The 22,620-nt window shown below is 44.9% G+C and overlaps 1 protein-coding gene across 1 annotated transcript in view; it reads left to right on the top strand.

The window, feature by feature from the left end:
* The window catches only part of LOC110523515 (breakpoint cluster region protein), a 134,227-nt gene that overhangs the window by 103,436 nt on the left and 8,171 nt on the right, over window positions 1-22,620 (top strand). Inside the window, exons 9-20 of the mRNA XM_036977154.1 lie at window positions 2,215-2,336; window positions 2,510-2,675; window positions 2,843-2,962; window positions 3,118-3,193; window positions 3,470-3,580; window positions 7,134-7,208; window positions 12,839-12,936; window positions 14,179-14,310; window positions 17,243-17,302; window positions 17,494-17,603; window positions 21,352-21,491; window positions 22,152-22,286. Of these exons, the coding sequence (XP_036833049.1) occupies window positions 2,215-2,336; window positions 2,510-2,675; window positions 2,843-2,962; window positions 3,118-3,193; window positions 3,470-3,580; window positions 7,134-7,208; window positions 12,839-12,936; window positions 14,179-14,310; window positions 17,243-17,302; window positions 17,494-17,603; window positions 21,352-21,491; window positions 22,152-22,286 (1,345 nt within the window). The remainder of the gene's footprint in view (window positions 1-2,214; window positions 2,337-2,509; window positions 2,676-2,842; window positions 2,963-3,117; window positions 3,194-3,469; window positions 3,581-7,133; window positions 7,209-12,838; window positions 12,937-14,178; window positions 14,311-17,242; window positions 17,303-17,493; window positions 17,604-21,351; window positions 21,492-22,151; window positions 22,287-22,620) is intronic.

Raw genomic sequence — 22,620 nt, 5'->3', positions numbered from 1 at the left:
TCTCTCTCTATCTATCCTTCTTCTCTGTCTCTCCCTCTTATTTGTCTCTCTGTCTCTTTCTCTCTCTGTCTCTCCCTCTTCTCTGTCTCTCCCTCTTCTTTCTCTCTCTCTCTTTATTTATATTTATATATATATATATATATACAGACAGACAGAGAGATAATCTCTCTCTCTCTCTCTCTCTCTCTCTCTATGTCTCTGTCCCTCCTCTCTGGGCCTCTGGGAGTGATGTGCTTTTGATGTGTGTTTGGGTATGCAGGAGAGGCACACACACAGTGTGTGGATGGTTCTGAGAGCATACTCTAAATATATATATTTTGAACATTTATGTACAGACACATGCACACAAACACACACGTACAGCACTCAGAGGGACTACCACGAACTGGTCAATATTTAATAGGCGTTCTTCGCTGTCATCGTGTGCGTCACAGACTCTCACGAGTCTCTCTTTTCTCAATAGTCCTGCTGCCCTTTTAGTCAGCGATTATGAGAGATGGCCAAAGTCGTATTTCTTCTGGAGGCCTTAGTAAAGCGTATTTAATGAGGAGGACCTTGTCCTTCAGGAGGAGAGAAAGATTCGGAGTCCCTCAGGGAGAATGTCAGTAGTCTGGCTGCATCTAGAACGGTGCATTGGGTCATATGAAGTGTGTACTGTATGTAGTGTCGTTATCTGCAGCCTGGAGGATCATTTGATTGTGTTTGACAAGGTAAACAAACAGATGTGTGTCCCTAATGTTTGAGCACCCTATCCCCTTCACTTTCTAGAAAGGCCATTATACACTTACAATGCATCATGTAATCCCTAAATCTCTCTGTTATCCCCCTTGACTGGCTTATCTCTAGCATTCACCCCATGATCTCCTGGTGAGCTATGATCTTATTGGATCCCTCCTTTACAAGCCACGACCAACAGGATCGATGACGTGATTTGATTGAATGAAATGCTGTACCCTGTGATGGACAATACATACACACTGCTTTAATAATACAGTAGTCAGAGAGCACCACAGAAGCACAGTGTTGTAGTTGGAAGGTCGGGGGAATTCATCAATGCAAATTGAGCAGCTGATGAAACCTCGTCCCAAACCGAAAAGAGGATCAATATGTCCAATCAGTCATCAGTTAAAAGAGGCACACCCCTCCACTGTGTCCGACAGATTGTGGGGTCATACTCTTTACATCAAAGCCACAGAATGTAGCCATTTTGGCCCCCAACTACATTCACTTTTTAAATAAATCATACCATTTGAAAGCCTAAAATGTTATTTTTAATAAGCCAATGAGGAAGAGATCTATCACGGCTGTGTTCATTATCTATCTAATGAATAATTAGAGCAGCCATTGGGAATGAGTAAATTAGAAGTGTCTCATCTTCTTAGCAGGGATATCAGACTCTAAATGTCAATCAGGCTAAGGACAGGCACAGACCATGTCTGTGTTTTTTGGTTATTTATTAGGATCCCTATTATCTGTTGCTCATGCAGCATCTACTCTTTCTGGGGTCCTGTGTGACGTGCTGCTGCCTGGATCAGAGACTCTGAGCCATTGTTCGGCATTCCCTTTAAGATGGTCCATACACACTGACTGGTACAGCAACAACCCTGCACTTTGCCGGGGGAGACCCTGTTAGGTGTATGTGAGCGTGGATGACTCACACACACAGAAACATGGGGGGTTTTACGTGTGAGCCTCTACCCCTCAGGCCTAGCTTTATCAGAGCGTTCATTGTAGGGAGTGCAGTTCATCTGTAATGTCCTCACATGGACTATGTGCTTTGTTCAGATATGCCCTCCTTATGTTGGGCATAGATGTGCTTTAGTTAGGTATTCTTTGCTTCAAAGGTCCTCCTGATGTGTTGTAGACTTGCTGGACCTGTACAGAAATGTACCTCCTGTAGTATCTACAGTACGCCTTCATGAGGTTAGACAAGGCATATGGAACAGTGTGGTAACATTGGCCCTCTCCTGATGCAAGCTGTTTTATTTTATAGACAGAGCTGTAAATGTACAGCTGTGTGTGGAAAAACATCAATGCCCCCTTCTGGATCATGGTGGCATAAGAGTCCCCCCCCCCCTCCCACATACACACACACACACACACACACACACACACACCACAGTGTCTTAACCAATACAGAATATGGAAGTGTATCGTATTGTTTGATCAGCTGATGTATAGATTGATCTGATGGCTGATTGTGTGGTCTCGTAGAACCGCCAGCTGCTGAAGGACAGCTTCATGGTGGAGCTGGTGGAGGGAACCAGGAAGCTCCGCCATGTTTTCCTCTTCACCGACCTGCTGCTCTGCGCCAAGCTCAAGAAACAGATCGGAGGGTAAAATAGTCTTCCCATCGTTCTGTCTATGTTCAACTCTTCTTTTCTTCTAACATATTCCAGGACATGTCTGTCTTCAAGATGCTAGGATTTCTAATCATATCACTTCCTCTCTCTCTCTCTCTCTTTCTCTCACTCACGCTATCTTTATCTCCATCCCTCCCTCTCTGCAGGAAGAGTCAGCAGTATGATTCCAAGTGGTACATCCCTCTGTCAGACCTAACCTTCCAGAACGCAGATGAGTCTGAGCCTCTGCCCATCCCCCAGGTGCCTGACGAGGAGCTGGACGCCATGAAGGTCAAGATCTCCCACATCAAGAGTGAGATCCAGAGAGAGAAGGTATGTCACAGACAGTGTACACACACACACACAGACTCGCACGCACGCATGCATGCATACGCACACACACATACCATAGTATGTAAATGTAGTTGACAGGCCTTTTGACACATGCTGGGCGAGGGGACGGTCTAAAATTAAACTGTTACACATTTTCTTCTGTCTAGCGAGCCAACAAAGGGTCGAAGGTGATTGACAGGTTGAGGAAGAAGCTGTCGGAGCAGGAGTCTCTTCTGCTGCTCACCTCCCCCAGTATGGCCCTCAGAGTACACAACAGGAACGGCAAGGTGAAACCCTGTCTTCCTCTTCATCACCCTCATCATCATCAACAACAAGCTATCATCACAATCACTATCACCCTCTACATCATTACAATCGCCGTCATCATCTTTGATAGGCTGTATATGATTGTATTGTATCTACAGTGTGTGCTGTGTTTCAGGGTTACATGTTTCTGATGTCATCAGACTACGAGCGCGCTGAGTGGAAGGAGACGATCCAGGAACAGCAGAAGAAATGTAGGTGGCCCTCAGTATTCTACTGTGACTAAATCTCTTCAGTATCACCCTGTAAGCAATGAGTGTTTGAGTAAGGAGCAGTCATTGGCTCAGGCTAGATGATAGAAGATGCCCAATAATCTGACCTGTAGTCCATTGTGTAAATTGAACCAACCAATTGAAACCACTAATATTTGCTCACATGCAGCATTAACATACACAGTGTACTGCGACATACTGTGTGGGTGACTCTGACCCCTGAACTCTGACCCTGTGTTTGTATGGTCCCTCTCCCAGGCTTCAAGAGCTTCTCCCTGACCTCCATGGAGCTACAGATGTTGACCAACTCATGTGTGAAGCTGCAGACTGTCCACCACATCCCACTCACCATCAACAAAGAAGGCCAAGGTACCAGGTGTTATTCAATGTTCTGCTCTGAGTTGTTCTGTCAGATGTATCAACTATGTGCTCTGAAGTGGAGAAAGACCGTATCCAGAGACAAACAGGAACAAAATGAAGTTATGGTTGTCAGAACAGTTTGCAGTTTGTACATGTTTGTAGTTCTTGGTCTCTTTTTTTTATCTTAGTCTGTAATTATATGTATTAAGGATCCCCACTACTCTTCCTATACAGTGTAAAACACTTGTCACAACACATTTAGTGTGTTCCCTCAGGCCACTACTCTACTATCACATATTTACAATACAGTATCCATGTGTACGTGTGTGTAGAGTGTTTGTCTTAGCATGTGTACATGTGTCTGTGCCTGTGTGTGTGTCTCTTCACAGTCCCCACTGTTCCATAAGGTGTATAGATTTTTTTATATATTTTTTTACTCCTTTTTCTCCCCAATTTCATGGTATCCAATTGGTAGTTAGTCTTGTCTCATCGCTGAAACTCCTGTACGGACTCAGGAGAGGCGAAGATCAAGAGCCGTGCGTCCCCCGAAACACGACCCAACCAAGCCGCACTGCTTCTTGACACAATGCCCGCTTAACCCTGAATCCAGCCGCACCAATGTGTCGGAGGAAACACCGTACACCTGGCGACCGTGTCAGAGTCCATTGCGCCCGGCCCGCCACAGTAGTTGCTAGAGCGCGATGGGACAAGAACATCCCGGCCGGCTAAACCCTCCCCAAACTCGGACGTCACTGGGGCAATGGTGCGCCGCCCCATGGCTCTCCCGGTCGCGGCCGGCTGCGACAGCCGGGACTCAAACCAGGATCTCTAGTGGCACAGCTAACACTGCGATGCAGTGCCTTAGACCACTGCGCCACTCGGGAGGCCGAAGGTGTATTTTTATCGGTTTTATTAATCTGATTCTACTGCTTAGATCAGTTACCTGATGTAGAATAGAGTTACTGTGCGCCTCCCATAATCTGTTTTGGAGTTGGGGATTGTGAAGGGACCTTTGGTGGCATGTCTTGTGGGGTATTAATGGGTGTCCGAGTTGTTTGCTCTTAGTTAATCTCTCTTCCAATTTGAGCCATGAGAGATTTACATGCATATTATATTATTAATGTTAGCTCTCGGTGTACATTTAAGGGCCAGCCGTGCTGCCCTGTTCTGAGCCAATTGTAATTTTCCAAAGTTCCTCTTTGTGGCACCTGACCACACAACTGAACAGTAGTCCAGGTGTGAGAAAACTAGAGCTTGTAGGACCTGCCTTCTTGATAGTGCTATTAAGAAGGTAGAGCAGAGCTTTATTATGGACAGACTTCTCTCCCTTTTAGCTACTGTTGCATCAATATGTTTTGACCATGACAGTTTACAATCCAGGGTTACTCCAAGCAGTTTAGTCACCTCAACTTGCTCAATCTCTACATCATTTATTACAATATTTTGTTGAGGTTTATGGTTTAGTGAATATTTTGTCCCAAATACAATGCTTTTAGTTTTTGAAACATTTAGGACTAACTTATTCCTTGCCACCCATTCTGAAACTAACTGCAGCTCTTTAAGTGTTTTTACTCACTGTTGTAGCTGATGTGTCTAGTGTTGAGTCATCCACATACGTAGACACACTGGCTTTACTCAAGGCCAGTAGGATGTCATTAGTAAAGATTGAAAAAAGTAAGGGTCCTAGACAGCTGCCCTGGGAAATTCTTGATTCTACCTGGATTATGTTAGAGAGGCTTCCATTAAAGAACACCCTCTGTGTTCTGTTAGACAGGTAACTCTTTATCCAATATGTTTTTCCAGCAGCAGACTATGATCGATAATGTCAAAATCCGCACTGATGTCTAACAAAACAGCTCCCACAATCTTTTTATCATCAATTTCTCTCAGCTAATCATCAGTCATTTGTGTAAGTGCTGTGCTTGTTGAATGACCTTCCCTATAAGCGTGCTGAACGACTTTTGTCAATTTGTTTACTGTAAAATAGCATTGTATCTGGTTAAACACCATTTTTTCCAGAAGTTTACTAAGGGTTGGTACCAGGCTGATGGCTATTTGAGCCAGTAAAGGGGGCTTTACTATTCTTGGGTAGTAGAATGACTTTAGCTTCCCTCCTGGCCTGAGGGAACACACTTTTAGATTGAAATTATGGCGAACTGGAGTGGCAATATCATCCACTATTATCCTCAGTAATTTTCCAACCATGTTGTCAGACCCCGGTGGCTTGTCATTGTTGAATGACAACAATCATTTTTTCACTTCTTCCACACTCACTTTACAGAATTCAAAATGACAATGCTTGTCTTTCATAATTTGGTCAGATATACTTGTGTACTATGTGTAGTGTCAGTGTTTGTTGCTGGCATGCCATGCCTAAGTTTGCTAATCTTGCCAATGAAAAAAACATTAAAGTAGTTGGCAATATCAGTGGGTTGTGTGATGAATGAGCCATCTGATTTAATGATAGACCTTAGTTTGCCTTTTGGCCCAAAATGTAATCGAAGGTGCTCCAAAGCATTTTGCTATCGTTCTTTATGTCATTTATCTTTGTTTCATGGTGTAGTTTAGTTTCTAGAGTGAAGAAAATAGAGTTATTTTGGGATCTTTATAGTTTCATTCAGCATTCCAATGTTAACATGGATCTACAGGTAATTGCCACTGCCAAAATAATGGAAACGCCAACATAAAGTGTCTTAATAGGGTGTTGAGACACCAGAACAGCTTCAATGTCACTTGGCATTCTACAAGTGTCTGGAACTTTATTGGAGGGCTGAAATACTATTCTTCCATGAGAAATTCCATAATTTGGTGTTTTCTTGATGGTGATGAAAAACGCCGTTTCCGGCGCTGCTCCAGAATCTCCCATATGTTGTCACGCCCTGACCTTAGTTATCTTTGTTTTCTTTATTATTTTGGTTAGGCCACGGTGTGTCGAGGGTGATATATGTGTTTTTTTCCCCTGTCTAGGGTTTTTGTATGTTTATGGGATTTTCCAGTCTAGGGGTTTTTATGTTTATGGTTGCCTAGATTGGTTCTCAATCAGAGGCAGCAGTTTATCGTTGTCTCTGATTGGGGACCATATTTAGGTAGCCATATGCCTTGGATAGTTTGTGGGTTATTGTCTATGTATAGTTTCCTGTGTCAGCACTTGATGTTTATAGCGGCACATTTGTTTTGTATAGTTTGTTGTGTTCTTCGTTCAGTAAAAGAAGAATGTATTCTAATCACGCTGCGCTTTGGTCTCCTCTATCCGACGAACGTGACATTTGTGTTCAGATCTGGTGACTGAGACACACACCATTTAAACCCCCTATACTCCTTTGAGACCCCCTCTTTCAAAGTCACTGAGATCTCTTCTTCTAGCCATGGATGTCAAAATAATGGGCAACTGGGCATTTTATACATGACCCCTGATGCCATGTTAATTGCTGAATTAACTCAGCACCTGCTTTCAGTATACATTGTATCCCTCATTTACTCAAGTGTTTCCTTTATTTTGACAGTTTACCTGTATCTTCCATTCCTCTCTAAGCCTTCATCTCTCTTCCTTGTGTTTTTCCAGAGGATGAATCCCCTGGCCTCCATGGATTCCTGAATGTAATCGTCCACTCAGCCTCGGGCCTCAAACAGAGCTTGAGTGAGTGACCCTCCACCGAGAAGTGCCTCTACACTGTACATACTTTACAGGAGTAATAACACAGGCATTATGCTGCGCCCCAAATGGCACGCTATTCCCTTTATAGTGCACTACTCTGGTCAAAGTAGTACACTATATAGGGAATAGGGTGTAATTTGAGACACCCTTACGCTAAGCTTACAGCGGCCACAGCTGTTCTGTAAAACTGTTCTGGTGAATGTCATATAATTTGTTAGAGGTCATTTCAACATATATTTCATGTGATTTTGTAATAACATTGTTATAAAATCGTTCTCATCAACAGTAGTATGTTTTACGTTTATGACAGTTCATTTAAAGAGGGTATCATATTGAGATCACATAGAGAAGTTTTCCTGACCAAAATGGCAGATTGTTTTGTTGCTAGGATGCCAATGTCCATTCTACTGTTTTATTTAATTTTGTGTTGTATTGTCATAGAGACCACTACTAGTCGTAGTCTTTTGGGTGAATCTACAGTTGAAGTCGGATGTTTACATACACATGATGACTTCCGGCGCCGACAGAGATGGCCGCCTCGCTTCGCGTTCCTAGGAAACTATGCAGTTTTTTGTTTTTTTACGTGTTATTTCTTACATTAGTACCCCAGGTCATCTTAGGTTTCATTACATACAGTCGAGAAGAACTACTGAATATAAGATCAGCATCAACTCACCATCAGTACGACCAAGAATATGTTTTTCGCGACGCGGATCCTGTGTTCTGCCTTACAAACAGGACAACGGAGTGGATCCTATGCAGCGACCCAAAAAAACGACTCCGAAAGAGAGGGAAACGAGGCGGTCTTCTGGTCAGACTCCGGAGACGGGCAGAGCGCGCACCACTCCCTAGCATTCTTCTTGCCAATGTCCAGTCTCTTGACAACAAGGTTGATGAAATCCGAGCAAGGGTAGCATTCCAGAGGGACATCAGAGACTGTAACGTCCTTTGCTTCACTGAAACATGGCTCACTGGAGAGACGCTATCCGAAGCGGTGCAGCCAACGGGTTTCTCCACACATCGCGCAGACAGAAACAAACATCTTTCTGGTAAGAAGAGGGGCGGGGGCGAATGCCTCATGGCCAACGTGACATGGTGTGATGAAAGAAACATACAGGATCTCAAATCCTTCTGTTCACCTGATTTAGAATTCCTCACAATCAAATGTAGACCGCATTATCTACCAAGAGAATTCTCTTCGATTATAATCACAGCCGTATATATCCCCCCCCAAGCAGACACATCGATGGCTCTGAACGAACTTTATTTAACTCTCTGCAAACTGGAAACAATTTATCCGGAGGCTGCATTCATTGTAGCTGGGGATTTTAACAAGGCTAATCTGAAAACAAGACTCCCCAAATTTTATCAGCATATCGATTGCGCAACCAGGGGAGGAAAGACCTTGGACCATTGTTACTCTAACTTCCGCGACGCATATAAGGCCCTGCCCCGCCCCCCTTTCGGAAAAGCTGACCACGACTCCATTTTGTTGATCCCTGCCTACAGACAGAAACTAAAACAAGAGGCTCCCACGCTGAGGTCTGTCCAACGCTGGTCCGACCAAGCTGACTCCACACTCCAAGACTGCTTCCATCACGTGGACTGGGAGATGTTTCGTATTGCGTCAGATAACAACATTGACGAATACGCTGATTCGGTGTGCGAGTTCATTAGAACGTGCGTTGAAGATGTCGTTCCCATAGCAACGATTAAAACATTCCCTAACCAGAAACCGTGGATTGATGGCAGCATTCGTGTGAAACTGAAAGCGCGAACCACTGCTTTGAATCAGGGCAAGGTGTCTGGTAACATGACCGAATACAAACAGTGCAGCTATTCCCTCCGCAAGGCTATCAAACAAGCTAAGCGCCAGTACAGAGACAAAGTAGAATCTCAATTCAACGGCTCAGACACAAGAGGCATGTGGCAGGGTCTACAGTCAATCACGGACTACAGGAAGAAATCCAGCCCAGTCACGGACCAGGATGTCTTGCTCCCAGGCAGACTAAATAACTTTTTTGCCCGCTTTGAGGACAATACAGTGCCACTGACACGGCCTGCAACGAAAACATGCGGTCTCTCCTTCACTGCAGCCGAGGTGAGTAAGACATTTAAACGTGTTAACCCTCGCAAGGCTGCAGGCCCAGATGGCATCCCCAGCCGCGCCCTCAGAGCATGCGCAGACCAGCTGGCCGGTGTGTTTACGGACATATTCAATCAATCCCTATACCAGTCTGCTGTTCCCACATGCTTCAAGAGGGCCACCATTGTTCCTGTTCCCAAGAAAGCTAAGGTAACTGAGCTAAATGACTACCGCCCCGTAGCACTCACATCCGTCATCATGAAGTGCTTTGAGAGACTAGTCAAGGACCATATCACCTCCACCCTACCTGACACCCTAGACCCACTCCAATTTGCTTACCGCCCAAATAGGTCCACAGACGATGCAATCTCAACCACACTGCACACTGCCCTAACCCATCTGGACAAGAGGAATACCTATGTGAGAATGCTGTTCATTGACTACAGCTCGGCATTCAACACCATAGTACCCTCCAAGCTCGTCATCAAGCTCGAGACCCTGGGTCTCGACCCCGCCCTGTGCAACTGGGTACTGGACTTCCTGACGGGCCGCCCCCAGGTGGTGAGGGTAGGCAACAACATCTCCTCCCCGCTGATCCTCAACACTGGGGCCCCACAAGGGTGCGTTCTGAGCCCTCTCCTGTACTCCCTGTTCACCCACGACTGCGTGGCCACGCACGCCTCCAACTCAATCATCAAGTTTGCGGACGACACAACAGTGGTAGGCTTGATTACCAACAACGATGAGACGGCCTACAGGGAGGAGGTGAGGGCCCTCGGAGTGTGGTGTCAGGAAAATAACCTCACACTCAACGTCAACAAAACTAAGGAGATGATTGTGGACTTCAGGAAACAGCAGAGGGAACACCCCCCTATCCACATCGATGGAACAGTAGTGGAGAGGGTAGCAAGTTTTAAGTTCCTCGGCATACACATCACAGACAAACTGAATTGGTCCACTCACACAGACAGCATCGTGAAGAAGGCGCAGCAGCGCCTCTTCAACCTCAGGAGGCTGAAGAAATTCGGCTTGTCACCAAAAGCACACACAAACTTCTACAGATGCACAATCGAGAGCATCCTGGCGGGCTGTATCACCGCCTGGTATGGCAACTGCACTGCCCTCAACCGTAAGGCTCTCCAGAGGGTAGTGAGGTCTGCACAACGCATCACCGGGGGCAAACTACCTGCCCTCCAGGACACCTACACCACCCGATGTCACAGGAAGGCCATAAAGATCATCAAGGACATCAACCACCCGAGCCACTGCCTGTTCAACCCCGCTATCATCCAGAAGGCGAGGTCAGTACAGGTGCATCAAAGCTGGGACCGAGAGACTGAAAAACAGCTTCTATCTCAAGGCCATCAGACTGTTAAACAGCCACCACTAACACTGAGTGGCTGCTGCCAACACACTGACACTGACTCAACTCCAGCCACTTTAATAATGGGAATTGATGGGAAATGATGTAAATATATCACTAGCCACTTTAAACAATGCTACCTTATATAAATGTTACTTACCCTACATTATTCATCTCATATGCATACGTATATACTGTACTCTATATCATCGACGGTATCCTTATGTAATACATGTATCACTAGCCACTTTATACTATACCACTTTGTTTACATACTCATCTCATTTGTACATACTGTACCCGATACCATCTACTGTATCTTGCCTATGCTGCTCTGTACCATCACTCATTCATATATCCTTATGTACATATTCTTTATCCCCTTACACTGTGTACAAGACAGTAGTTTTGGAATTGTTAGTTAGATTACTTGTTATTACTGCATTGTCGGAACTAGAAGCACAAGCATTTCGCTACACTCGCATTAACATCTGCTAACCATGTGTATGTGACAAATAAAATTTGATTTGATTTGACTTAGGTTGGAGTCATTGAAACTAGCTTTTCAACAACTCCACAAATTTCTTGTTAACAAACTATAGTTTTGGCAAGTCGGTTAGAGCATCTACTTTGTGCATGACACAAGTAATTTTTCCAACAATTGTTTAGGCAGATTATGTAATTTATAAGTCACTGTATCACAATTCCAGTGGGTCAGAAGTTTACATACACTAAGTTGACTGTGCCTTTAAACAGCTGTGCCTTTAAATGATGTCATGGCATTAGAAGCTTGTGATAGGCTAATTGATACCATTTGAGTCAATTGGAGGTGTACCTTTGGATGTATTTCAAGACCTACCTTCAAACTCAGTGCCTCTTTACTTGACATCATGGGGAAATCAAAAGACATCAGCCAAGATCTCAGAAACAAAATTGTAGACCTCCACAAGTATGGTTCATCCTTGGGAGCAATTTCCAAAAGCCTGAAGGTACCACGTTCATCTGTACAAACAATAGTATTCAAGTATAAACACCATGGGACCACGCAGCCATCATAACGCTCAGGAAGGAGACCCGTTCTGTCTCCTAGAGATGAACGTACTTTGGTGCGAAAAGTGCAAATCAATCCCAGAACAACAGCAACGGACCTTGTGAAGGTGCTGGAGGAAACCAGTACAAAAGTTTCTATATCCACAGTAAAACGAGTCCTATATCGACATAACCTGAAAGGCCACTCAGCAAGGAAGAAGCCACTGCTCCAAAACCGCCATAAAAAAGCCAGACTACGATTTGCAACTGCACATGGGGACAAAGATGGCACTTTTTTGGAGAAATGTCCTCTGGTCTGATGAAAAAGAAAATAGAACTGTTTGGCCATAATGACCATCGTTATGTTTGGAGGAAAAAGGGGGAGGCTTGCAAGCCAAAGAACACCATCCCAACCGTGAAGCATGGGGGTGGCAGCAGCATGTTATGGGGGTGCTATGCTGCAGGAGGGACTGGTGCACTTCACAAAATAGATGGCATCTTGAGGCAGGAAAATTATGTGGATATATTGAAGCAACATCTCAAGACATCAGTCAAGTTAAAGCTTGGTTGCAAATAGGTCTTCCAAATGGACAATGACCCCAAGCATACTTCCAAAGTTGTTGCAAAATGGCTTAAGGACAACAAAGTCAAGGTATTGGAGTGGCCATCACAAAGCCCTGACCTCAATCCTATAGAAAATGTGTGAGCAGAACTGAACAAGCGTGTGCGAGCAAGGAGGCCTTACAATCCTGACTCCGTTACACCAGCTCTGTCAGGAGGAATGGGCCTAAATTCACCCAACTTATTGTGGGAAGCTTGTGGAAGGCTACCCGAAAAGTTTGACCCAAGTTAAACAATTTAAAGGCCATGCTACCAAATGCTAATTGAGAGTATGTACACTTCTGACCCACTGGGAATGTGATAAAATAAATAAAAGCTTAAATAAATAATTCTCTCTTCTATTATTCTGACATTTCACATTCTTAAAATAAAGTGGTGATCCTAACTGACCCAAGACAGGGAATTTTTACTGGTTATAAATGTCAGGAAAAAACGGAGTTTAAATATATTTGGCTCAGGTGCATGTAAACTTCAAAACTGTAACTGTGACTGCATCTCCTCTACTCCTCTCAGATCTGTACTGCACGTTAGAGGTGGACTCCTTTGGCTACTTTGCGAACAAAGCCAAGACGCGGGTGTATCGCTATACCACAGAGCCCAAATGGAACGAGGTAAGAACTTGTACTGGTATTACCAGACATATGCAGGGTACAGTATCTGCATTTTCTGGGTACTACCAAGACCAAGACATCTGGTGTTGTGATGTAGTAGTGTCTGAATGAGAAAGCCGTATGGCCTCTTCAGTAAGGAGGTAACGGCAGAGGGCACATAAACACACCCACACAACGTCGTCACGTATTACGGTGCTGGATGTCAGAGCCAAACACAAAGTGCTTGTGCGTCATGAGAGCTATGAGAGCGCACACAACAGTTTTAAAACACAATTGGTGAATTTGTTTATCTGCAGCAGGAATTTTCCATCAGGCCCAAGGAACTGCTGCTGCTTCTGCTAAATTACATTGCTCAGCAAAGTGGAAATAGTGTTAGCTAATGAGGAGCTTCTGATGATGACTCATGTCTGTGGAAATGTTCATGGAATGTGTTGTGGCCCCTAACCGTGTGGGAAACATATGCAGTGTTTTCTTTTACATAACTAACGGGAATCTCCGTCAGCTGTGCTGTCTGCTGTTGACAATACGTTCACATTTACAGCACTTAACTGATTACGTGCACACTCTTAGAAAAAAGGTGCTATCTAGAACCTAAAAGGGTTCTTCGGCTGTCCCCATAGGAGAAACCCTTGAAGAACCCTTTTTGATTCCAGGTAGAACCCTATTGGGTTCCATGGAACCAAAAAGGATTCTACATGGAACCAAAAAGTGTTCTCCTATGGGGACAACCGAAGAGTTTTCTAAGAGTTTACAGATCAACCTTATTGAGCATCTTTTGGAAGAGACTTTCATGCCATCCTCATTGAAAGCCGTATAAAGACTAAAAGCTGCATCTCTGCCTCCGTCTGCTCTCTTATTTGAGTCCCACAGTAGATGGGCATCATCCTCACCAGTCCTGAAACCCCTAATGCTTTACATTGGTCCTTCGAGAAATTACTGTAAAGCTACTTTAGGCAGTCTGTGGTTTCTGTGGCATTTTCTCTCATAACGTGTCTGTTTTTTTCTCTTTCTCTCTCTCTCATTCTCTCTCTTTCTGTTTCTCTCTCTCTCTCTCTCTCTTTCTGTTTCTCTCTCTCTCTCTTTCTCTCTCTTTCTGTTTCTCTCTCTCTCTCTGTTTCTCTCTCTCTCTCTGTTTCTCTCTCTCTCTCTCTCTCTCTCTCTCTGCGTCTGTGTCTCTGTCTCTGTCTCTGTCTCTCTGTCTCTCTGTCTCTCTCTCTGTCTCTCTCTCTGTCTCTGCTCCAGGAGTTTGAGATAGACCTGGAGGGCTCTCAGACCCTGAGGCTGCTGTGTTATGAGAAGAGCTACAACAAGACCAAGCAGAACAAAGAGGACGGAGACAGCACCGACCGCATCATCGGCAAAGGACAGATCCCGGTACGTCATCACCTTCACGCTGTTATGTCACCATAGTAACAGCCTGATGACGTTATGGTTATGACAGTGTGGTGAGATTGTGGTCTGAATGTCCTAGATGTGGACTAAACACTGCTGAGTGCTCAGCTGATTTAATTAATTAATTAGCTAATTACGTGAGTAGTAGGATAGACTGTCTACAGTGATTAGATGTGGAAATTGCAGACTTAGAACCTGCAAAAAGGCATCCAATAGGTCAATAGCCCTGACTAGCTCTAGTCATAACCCAACTGAGCTTCAGAACCAGATAGTTGAGCCAATAACCCGTGAAAAGCTGTAGAGAGACTGAGGACAACACATGGATTGGGTCATGATCAGGAGCTATGAGTTGAGTCAACTGCTGTTCTTTGCTTTTATTTATTTTGTTTTTTTTGCTTTGAGAATGTATGTTAGAGGGTACAGTATCAGCCCATCTTGACTGTGGTTGAATCAGGGTCCATAATTAATGTGTTCTTCCTGTAAATATTATGTGCCTATGAGTCTGTCCCAAGGGTAACCAGATCTGGTGTGTGTGTGCGTTCACGTCTCTTTTTGCATGTGGGTAGTGAGGGATGGAATGCTGGATAGGGCCTGGTAGGATTTTTGTACATAGACCTTCATGTTTCAAGGAAAGGCAGGTGAATAAAGACATTGGTTAGTGTATCTGTCACGGTTGTCGTCAGAAGAGGACCAAAGTGCAGCGTGGTGTGAATGCATCATTTTAATGGATGACGAAAACACAAAGTAAACTGAACAAAACAACAAAATGACAACCGTGACGCTAATAAACAATAGTGCTGACACAAACACTACACATAGACAATCACCCACAACCCACAATGACAAAACAGGCTACCTAAATATGGTTCCCAATCAGAGACAACGACTAACACCTGCCTCTGATTGAGAACCATATCAGGCCAAACACAGAAACAGACAAACTAGACATCCAACATAGAATGCCCACTCAGATCACACCCTGACCAAACAAAACATATAAACATACAAAGCAAACTAAGGTCAGGGCGTGACATTATCAGAGCCATGGAGCCTCTGCTTTGATCTGGTCCACGTCCTGGGGGGGGGGGTGTACTGTTCAGGACAGGTGTGTGTGTGTGTGTGTGTGTGTGTGTAAACCTTTCAGTATTCAGTGATGTCCAATAACAGACACAGTTACCTGGCCAGGGGCAGTCTTGTAGGGTGTAGTTGCCCCCAAAAACGAGTTAAGTTTTGCAATTTCACAAGGTGTTAATGTTGGGGAAGATGTAGCTGATCCTGGATCTGTATCTAGGGGGAAACTATACCCTAGAGAAGTGGCTGGAGACAGATAGTGAGTTCTTCTCTGGTTTGTCAAAATCAATCAAACCAAATTATATTTGTCACGTGCACCGAATACAACAAGATGAAGACTTGAAATACTTACTGCTTAGTTGTGGATATAGATCCCCTCTCGTGGTTACCATGGTAACTGTGCTAATTGCCATGCCAACTGTGATGGTGGTTCAAAAATGTGTAATCAAACTGTGTGAATGCTCATCAACACAAAATCATCCCCTACCCCAGTCTGTACATACTGTACCATGTGTTTGCTTATGGATCACTGTGTTCTCTCATCCTCTGATGTATGTGCTATGTTGCTCAGTAGTCTTCTAATACATAGCTTCATAATGATGGAGAGAGACCAAGTCCCCCGGCGGTTCACACACAAACACACACAGCAGCAGGCCATGTTGCCAAAGCTGAGCAGCTTTGTATGAAAGCCCCAGCTGATGATTCAGATGAACTTTTCATCCAAACACACACATACAGAGGGTGGGAATTTGGCACACTGGGCTAGGCTCGCTAGGCAGGGTGTAGTTGGGGGAGGAGGGACACCCAGTGAAGAGAGGGGCTGGTAGGGTTATACTCAAGGCTTGGCTGGAGGCCACTGGGGGGATGGTACATTTTACAGCCTACACCGAAACTAACTTAAGCATAGGGATTAGCTGTAACTAATAGAGAAGAGAGGAGGAGAGAGGGAAGAAAATGAGGAGGGGGGATAATGCAGAAGAGAGGGGAGGAGACCGAGAGAGGTGCATAAACAAGCGGTCGTCCTGTAGTGCAATCCACACCTGTGTGTATGAGGACGTACTTTAGCTTGTGATCCTTACACACTCCTCAGAGTGAGCGTGGCAGGTGTGTGTTGGGTGAAACAGCTTTCCTGGACCGCTGGAGATCATTATCGACTGGGCCCTTTAGGCTACACACAGAGACAGGATACACACCTACTGAGACTACAGCTCTACTGACGGAGGAAATGAAAGAAAGAAAGAGGAACAAAAGAGAGGAGGAGGAGGAGAAAAGAATGAGAGGGGCAGTATGGGCCTGATAGGAGCATCTACCACCAACTCCCTCATACCACAGAACATGTACACTAGACAGAAGCCAAATGGGTAAAGAATATCTTACTAGTTTGGAGACTTTGTCAGTCTCTCTGCACAGAGAGCCATGACAGGGGAAGTAGTTGAGGAGATGGGATGCAAGGCAAGGCCTGCACTCTGTTGGCCAGACACAGTGTGGAGGGCACTATGGAGAGGGCGAGGGGACAGGAGGTCTCCAGCCTGGGGCGACCTACTGGGGGGGGGGGGGGGGGGGGGGTCGAAGCCATGGAGGTGTGTACGCAGTGCCCTGTTGAGACGCATGGTAACCCCACTCACTGATAGGACAACTGATGTTCAATAGTTTGACAGAAACAAATAATATATACGGGGAGGGGAATTTGGCAACTGTGTGTGTGCTTGTGCATGTGTGTGCATTGATGATGCATTATAAGGTAGCCTAATGTTGGTGTTTTCTTGTCTGTATGTGTGTTTGAGTCTGTTAGTGTCTCTGTGTATTGGTGTACTAACCAACCATCTGGTTTTGCTCCCTCCAGCTTGATCCCCAGACGCTCCTAGGCAAAGACTGGCAGAGAACGGTCATCCCCATGACCGGGGTGAGTGTGTGTGTGAGTGTGTCGGCACCGTTAAAAGGAGGAGTCTGTGTTTGTGCCATGCCATGTGATCCTATAAATGCTGGTTGTTACTTATCCTTATCTCATCTGCTTCTTACCTTTACTAACTAACCATCTGTTGTCATTGTAAACTGGTTTAAACTGTCATTTCACCCTTTCTCCCATTGCTCCAGATGGAGGTAAAGCTTTCTATGAAGTTTACCAGCCGAGAGTTTAGTCTGAAGAGGATGCCGTCACGGAAACCCATGGGCGTGTTCGGAATCAAGATTTCCACAGTGACCAAGTGAGTTCAATATTCCCCTCATATAAATATATCCTGAACACACTCTCTGACCACCAACAGTTGAAGTCGGAAGTTTACATACACTTAGGTTGGAGTCATTAAAACTAGTTTTTAAACCACTCCACAAATATCTTGTTAACAAACTATAGTTTTGGCAAGTCGGTTAGGACATCTACTTTGTGTATGACACAAGTAATTTTTCCAACAATTGTTTACAGACAGATTATTTCACTTACAATTCACTGTATCACAATTCTAGTGGGTCATAAGTTTACAAACACTAAGTTGACTGTGCCTTTAAAAAGCTTGGAAAATTCCAGAAAACGATGTTATGGCTTTAGAAGCTTCTGATTGGCTAATTGACATCATTTGAGTCAATTGTTGGTGTACCTGTGGATGTATTTCAAGGTCTACCTTCAAACTCAGTGCCTCTTTGCTTGACATCATGGGAAAATCGAAAGAAATCAGCCAAAACCTCAGAAACAAAATTGTAGACCTCCACAAGTCTGGTTCATCCTTGGGAGCAATTTCCAAACGCCTGAAGGTACCATGTTCATCTGTACAAACAATAGTATGCAAGTATAAACACCATGGGACCACGCAGCCGTCATACCGCTTAGGAAGGAGACGCGTTCTGTCTCCTAAAGATGAACGTACTTTGGTGCGAAAAGTGCAAATCAATCCCAGAACAACAGCAACGGACCTTGTGAAGGTGCTGGAGGAAACCAGTACAAAAGTATCTATATCCACAGTAAAACTAGTCCTACAACGACATAACCTGAAAGGCCGCTCAGCACGGAAGAAGCCACTGCTCCAAAACCGCCATAAAAAAGCCAGACTACCATTTGCAACTGCACATGGGGACAAAGATTGTACTTTTTGGAGAAATGTCCTCTGGTCTGATGAAAAAAAAAATAGAACTGTTTGGCCATAATGACCATCGTTATGTTTGGAGGAAAAAGGGGGAGGCTTGCAAGCCGAAGAACACCATCCCAACCGTGAAGCATGGGGGTGGCAGCATCATGTTGTGGGGGTGCTTTGCTGCAGGAGGGACTGGTGCACTTCACAAAATAGATGGCGTCATGAGGCAGGAAAATTACTTGGATATATTGAAGCAATATCTGAAGACATCAGTCAGGAAGTTAACGCTTGGTCGCAAATCGGTCTTCCAAATGGACAATGACCCCAAGCAAACTTCCAAAGTTGTGGCAAAATGGCTTAAGGACAAGAAAGTCAAGGTATTGGAGTGACCATCACAAAGCCCTGACCTCAATCCTATAGAACATTTGTGAGCAGAACTGAAAAAGCGTGTGCGAGCAAGGAGGCCTACAAACCTGACTCCGTTACACCAGCTCTGTCAGGAGGAATGGGCCTAAATTTACCCAACTTATTGTGGGAAGCTTGTGGAAGGCTACCCAAAAAGTTTGACCCAAGTTAAACAATTTAAAGGCCATGCTACCAAATGCTAATTGAGAATATGTAAACTTCAGACCCACTGGGAATGTTATGAAAGAAATAAAAGCTTAAATAAATCATTCTCTCTTCTATTATTCTGACATTTCACATTCTTAAAATAAAGTGGTGATCCTAACTAGCCTAAGACAGAGAATTTTTACTACAATTGAATGTCAGGAATTGTGAAAAACTGAGTTTAAATGTATTTGGCTAAGGTGTATGTAAACTTCTGACGTCAACTGTATATGGTAACCATGCAGAAAGCCTGCTGTAACACAACCAGAGAATCTCTCTGAGGAAAGGAGGAGGGAGGAGAGAAGGGAGGTAGAGGGACGGACAGGACCCCCTGTGGCGATTGTGAGCCTTTCAATCCAGATAATCCCAACTACATTTCCATGTCACGACTCACTCACTCCCCCATGCACCAGCCCTGGTCAGGAACTGATCTGTTCCCCTTCTTCAGTCTGATAAGAGATCACAAAAAGTCTGGCAAAGCATCTTGCAAACCTCTGATTTTTTTTTCCCAAATGGCACCCTACTCCCTATATAGTGCACCACTTTTGACCAGAGAGCTATGGGCCCTGGTAAAAGGTAGTACACTATGTAAGGAGGAAGGTGCCATTTGGGACACTGTCTGAGAATAGCCAAGCAACAAAGGAGAGATTTGGTTGGTTTTTACAGAAGGGGGGGTCCTTATTGGAAAATACACACAAGCACTGAGGCCCTAGGCATACAATTAGTCTAGAATCATACCAGACACTGATACAGACCTGTACACTACACTTGCTTAGCGTAAATGAGGGAAATACCTCCCAGGTTGACCTAGTTCATGTATACTGAATATACTGTGTAAGTCTTTGAATCTTGAGTGGTTGTACTTTAGTCCTAAATCAATATAAACAATGATGTTACTCTTAACGTGCCTTTTTGCCTTGTTTGCCCCTCCACCACTATATCTCCCTTTTGCTGCAGTTAGATAGATACAGAGTGGTCTTTTATGGTCTTGTAAGCAGTATTGGTTGTGGCTACTACTTTACTCTACACAGACTCTGAGTGTTCCTATGGTGCACACTTTGGTGATGCATACTTTGGTAGTGTCTATCTATGGAGAGACTGTCTTAATGGCCCTTGGCATGGGGCACCGAGCAGACACCTGGCAGGCAGTGTACCCATCCTCAGACAGTCCCTCAGTTGTCCCCTGGCCTCACCTGGCATGGCCTGGTAGCATGCTCCGCAGGACGGTTGGCAGCAGCGGCACGGTCACTATGGGCAGTAGGCTCTGGGTACAGTGGGCAGTGGGCACACAGACAGACAGAGGGGAGAGGGAGAGAGAGAGAGCAGTTGAGGTTAGGTTTGTTGCCAATGTTGGTGAGTGATGCTAATGAGGATTGCTAGTAACAAGAGGACTAATAAGGTTAAACAGCATGGCCAGTTAAGGCTGGAGAGACAGCATGTCACCAATAACACCAACAGAGAACAAACATCACTGCAGAGCTGCCGGCCAGTGCCAGCTCGACCTGCACGCTGTAGTCCGTGAACTCACAACAAAACACACAGCGGTAGTTGTGTGTCTGTCTGTCCATTCATGTCTGTCTGTCTGTCTGTCTGTCTGTCTGTCTGTCTGTCTGTCTGTCTGTCTGTCTGTCTGTCTGTCTGTCTGTCTGTCTGTCTGTCTGTCTGTCTGTCTGTCTGTCTGTCTGTCCATTCATGTCTGTCTGTCTGTCTGTCTGTCTGTCTGTCTGTCTGTCTGTCTGTCTGTCTGTCTATTCATGTCTGTCTGTCTGTCTGTCCATGCATGTCTGTCTGTCTGACTGTCTGTTTGTCTCTGTCTTTTCCATTCCTGTCTGTCTGTCTGTCTATTCATGTCTGTCTGTCTATTTGTCTATTTGTCTGTTTGTCTGTCTGTCTGTCTGTCTGTCTGTCTGTCTGTCTGTCTGTCTGTCTGTCTGTCTGTCTGTCTGTCTGTGTCTGTCTGTCTGTCTGTCTGTCTGTCTGTCTGTCTGTCTGTCTGTCTGTCTGTCTGTCTGTCTGTCTGTCTGTCTGTCCATTCATGTCTGTCTGTCTGTCTGTCCATTCATGTCTGTCTGTCCATTCATGTCTGTCTGTCCATTCATGTCTGTCTGCCTGTCTGTCCATTCATGTCTGTCTGTCCATTCATGTCTGTCTGTCTGTCTGTCCATTCATGTCTGACTGTCTATTTGTCTGACTGTCTATTTGTCTGACTGTCTATTTGTCTGACTGTCTATTTGTCTGACTGTCTCTTCATGTCTGTCTGTCTGTTTCCCCATGCCAGACGGGAGCACTCCAAGGTGCCCTATATCGTCAGACAGTGTCTGGAGGAGATTGAGCGGAGGGGGATGGAGGAGGTGGGCATCTACCGAGTCTCAGGGGTGGCTACAGACATCCAGGTCCTGAAGGCTGCCTTTGACACCAGTGAGTATCAAGGCCTTACTTCCCCCTAGCTCCCCCTCTTAATAAAGCCCTGGAAGTGGGAAAAGGCTACAGTATAGCATATGGCATACTCTCTGTGGACTTTCTGTAGCTTGGTGGAACCAGCCTTGATACGTGAAGTGAAATACAGTAATGAATGCCGCAATCAGGCCGGTTCCATTAGGCTAGCCTCTCTGTGCACTCCCTTGCAAATTCTAGTCTATTGGACTGACTACTGTAGAATCAATGTGCCTTACCCTGCTCTGTCCTTTAGGTCAACTTCTGATTATGGTGCTCCATTGTTGGGAATCATGGGTACATTTTCCATATGTCAAGTTTGGGTGCTTAACCCAGTTTATTTTCTTGTGTAGGCTTACTAATTCCTATGTTTGGGTGTGCTAGTGTTAGCATTTTGTGTATTTGTGTGCGTGTGTAGGGACGTTTGTGTGTGTGCACTCCTGTGTGGTGATTTCTCTGATTATGACATGTACAGCTTAGTTTGGGGGGCATGTTGCGTCCTCAGCCAATGTATTACTGCCAATGATCTGAGGTGCAGTGTGTTTTTGTGAATGGCAGAAATAAGAGGCTGGCTACCACCCCATCCGCTGTTGCCATGGCTACACTTTCTACCTGTCTTTCTGAGCATTGCCATCTTTCCCACAGACAACAAAGACGTGTCTGTGATGATGAGTGAGATGGATGTGAACGCCATTGCCGGGACTCTGAAGCTGTACTTCAGAGAGCTGCCAGAACCCCTCTTCACTGACGACCTGTACCCCAACTTCGCAGGAGGCATTGGTCAGTCACAGACCTTTGACAGGGCCAACAGCCCTGTACCAGTACCAGTCACAACCTACTCATTCCAGGGTTTTTCTTTATTTTTACTATTTTCTACATTGTAGAGTAATCTAAACTATGAAATAACACATGGAATCATGCAGTAACCAAAAAGTAGCCACCCTTTTTGCCTTGATGACAGCTTTGCACACTCTTGGCATTCTCTCAACCAGCTTCATGAGGAATGCTTTTCCAACAGTCTTGAAGGAGTTCCCACCTATGCTGAGCCCTTGTTGGCTGCTTTTCCTTCACTCTGCGGTGATTGTGGAGGCCAGATAATCTGATGCGGCACTCC

Source organism: Oncorhynchus mykiss, chromosome 5 (assembly GCF_013265735.2).
Source record: "Oncorhynchus mykiss isolate Arlee chromosome 5, USDA_OmykA_1.1, whole genome shotgun sequence".
In the NCBI taxonomy this organism is placed as follows: Eukaryota; Metazoa; Chordata; class Actinopteri; order Salmoniformes; family Salmonidae; genus Oncorhynchus; species Oncorhynchus mykiss.
Note: the sequence above shows the minus strand (reverse complement) of the source record. Positions and strands in the feature narration are given on the sequence as shown.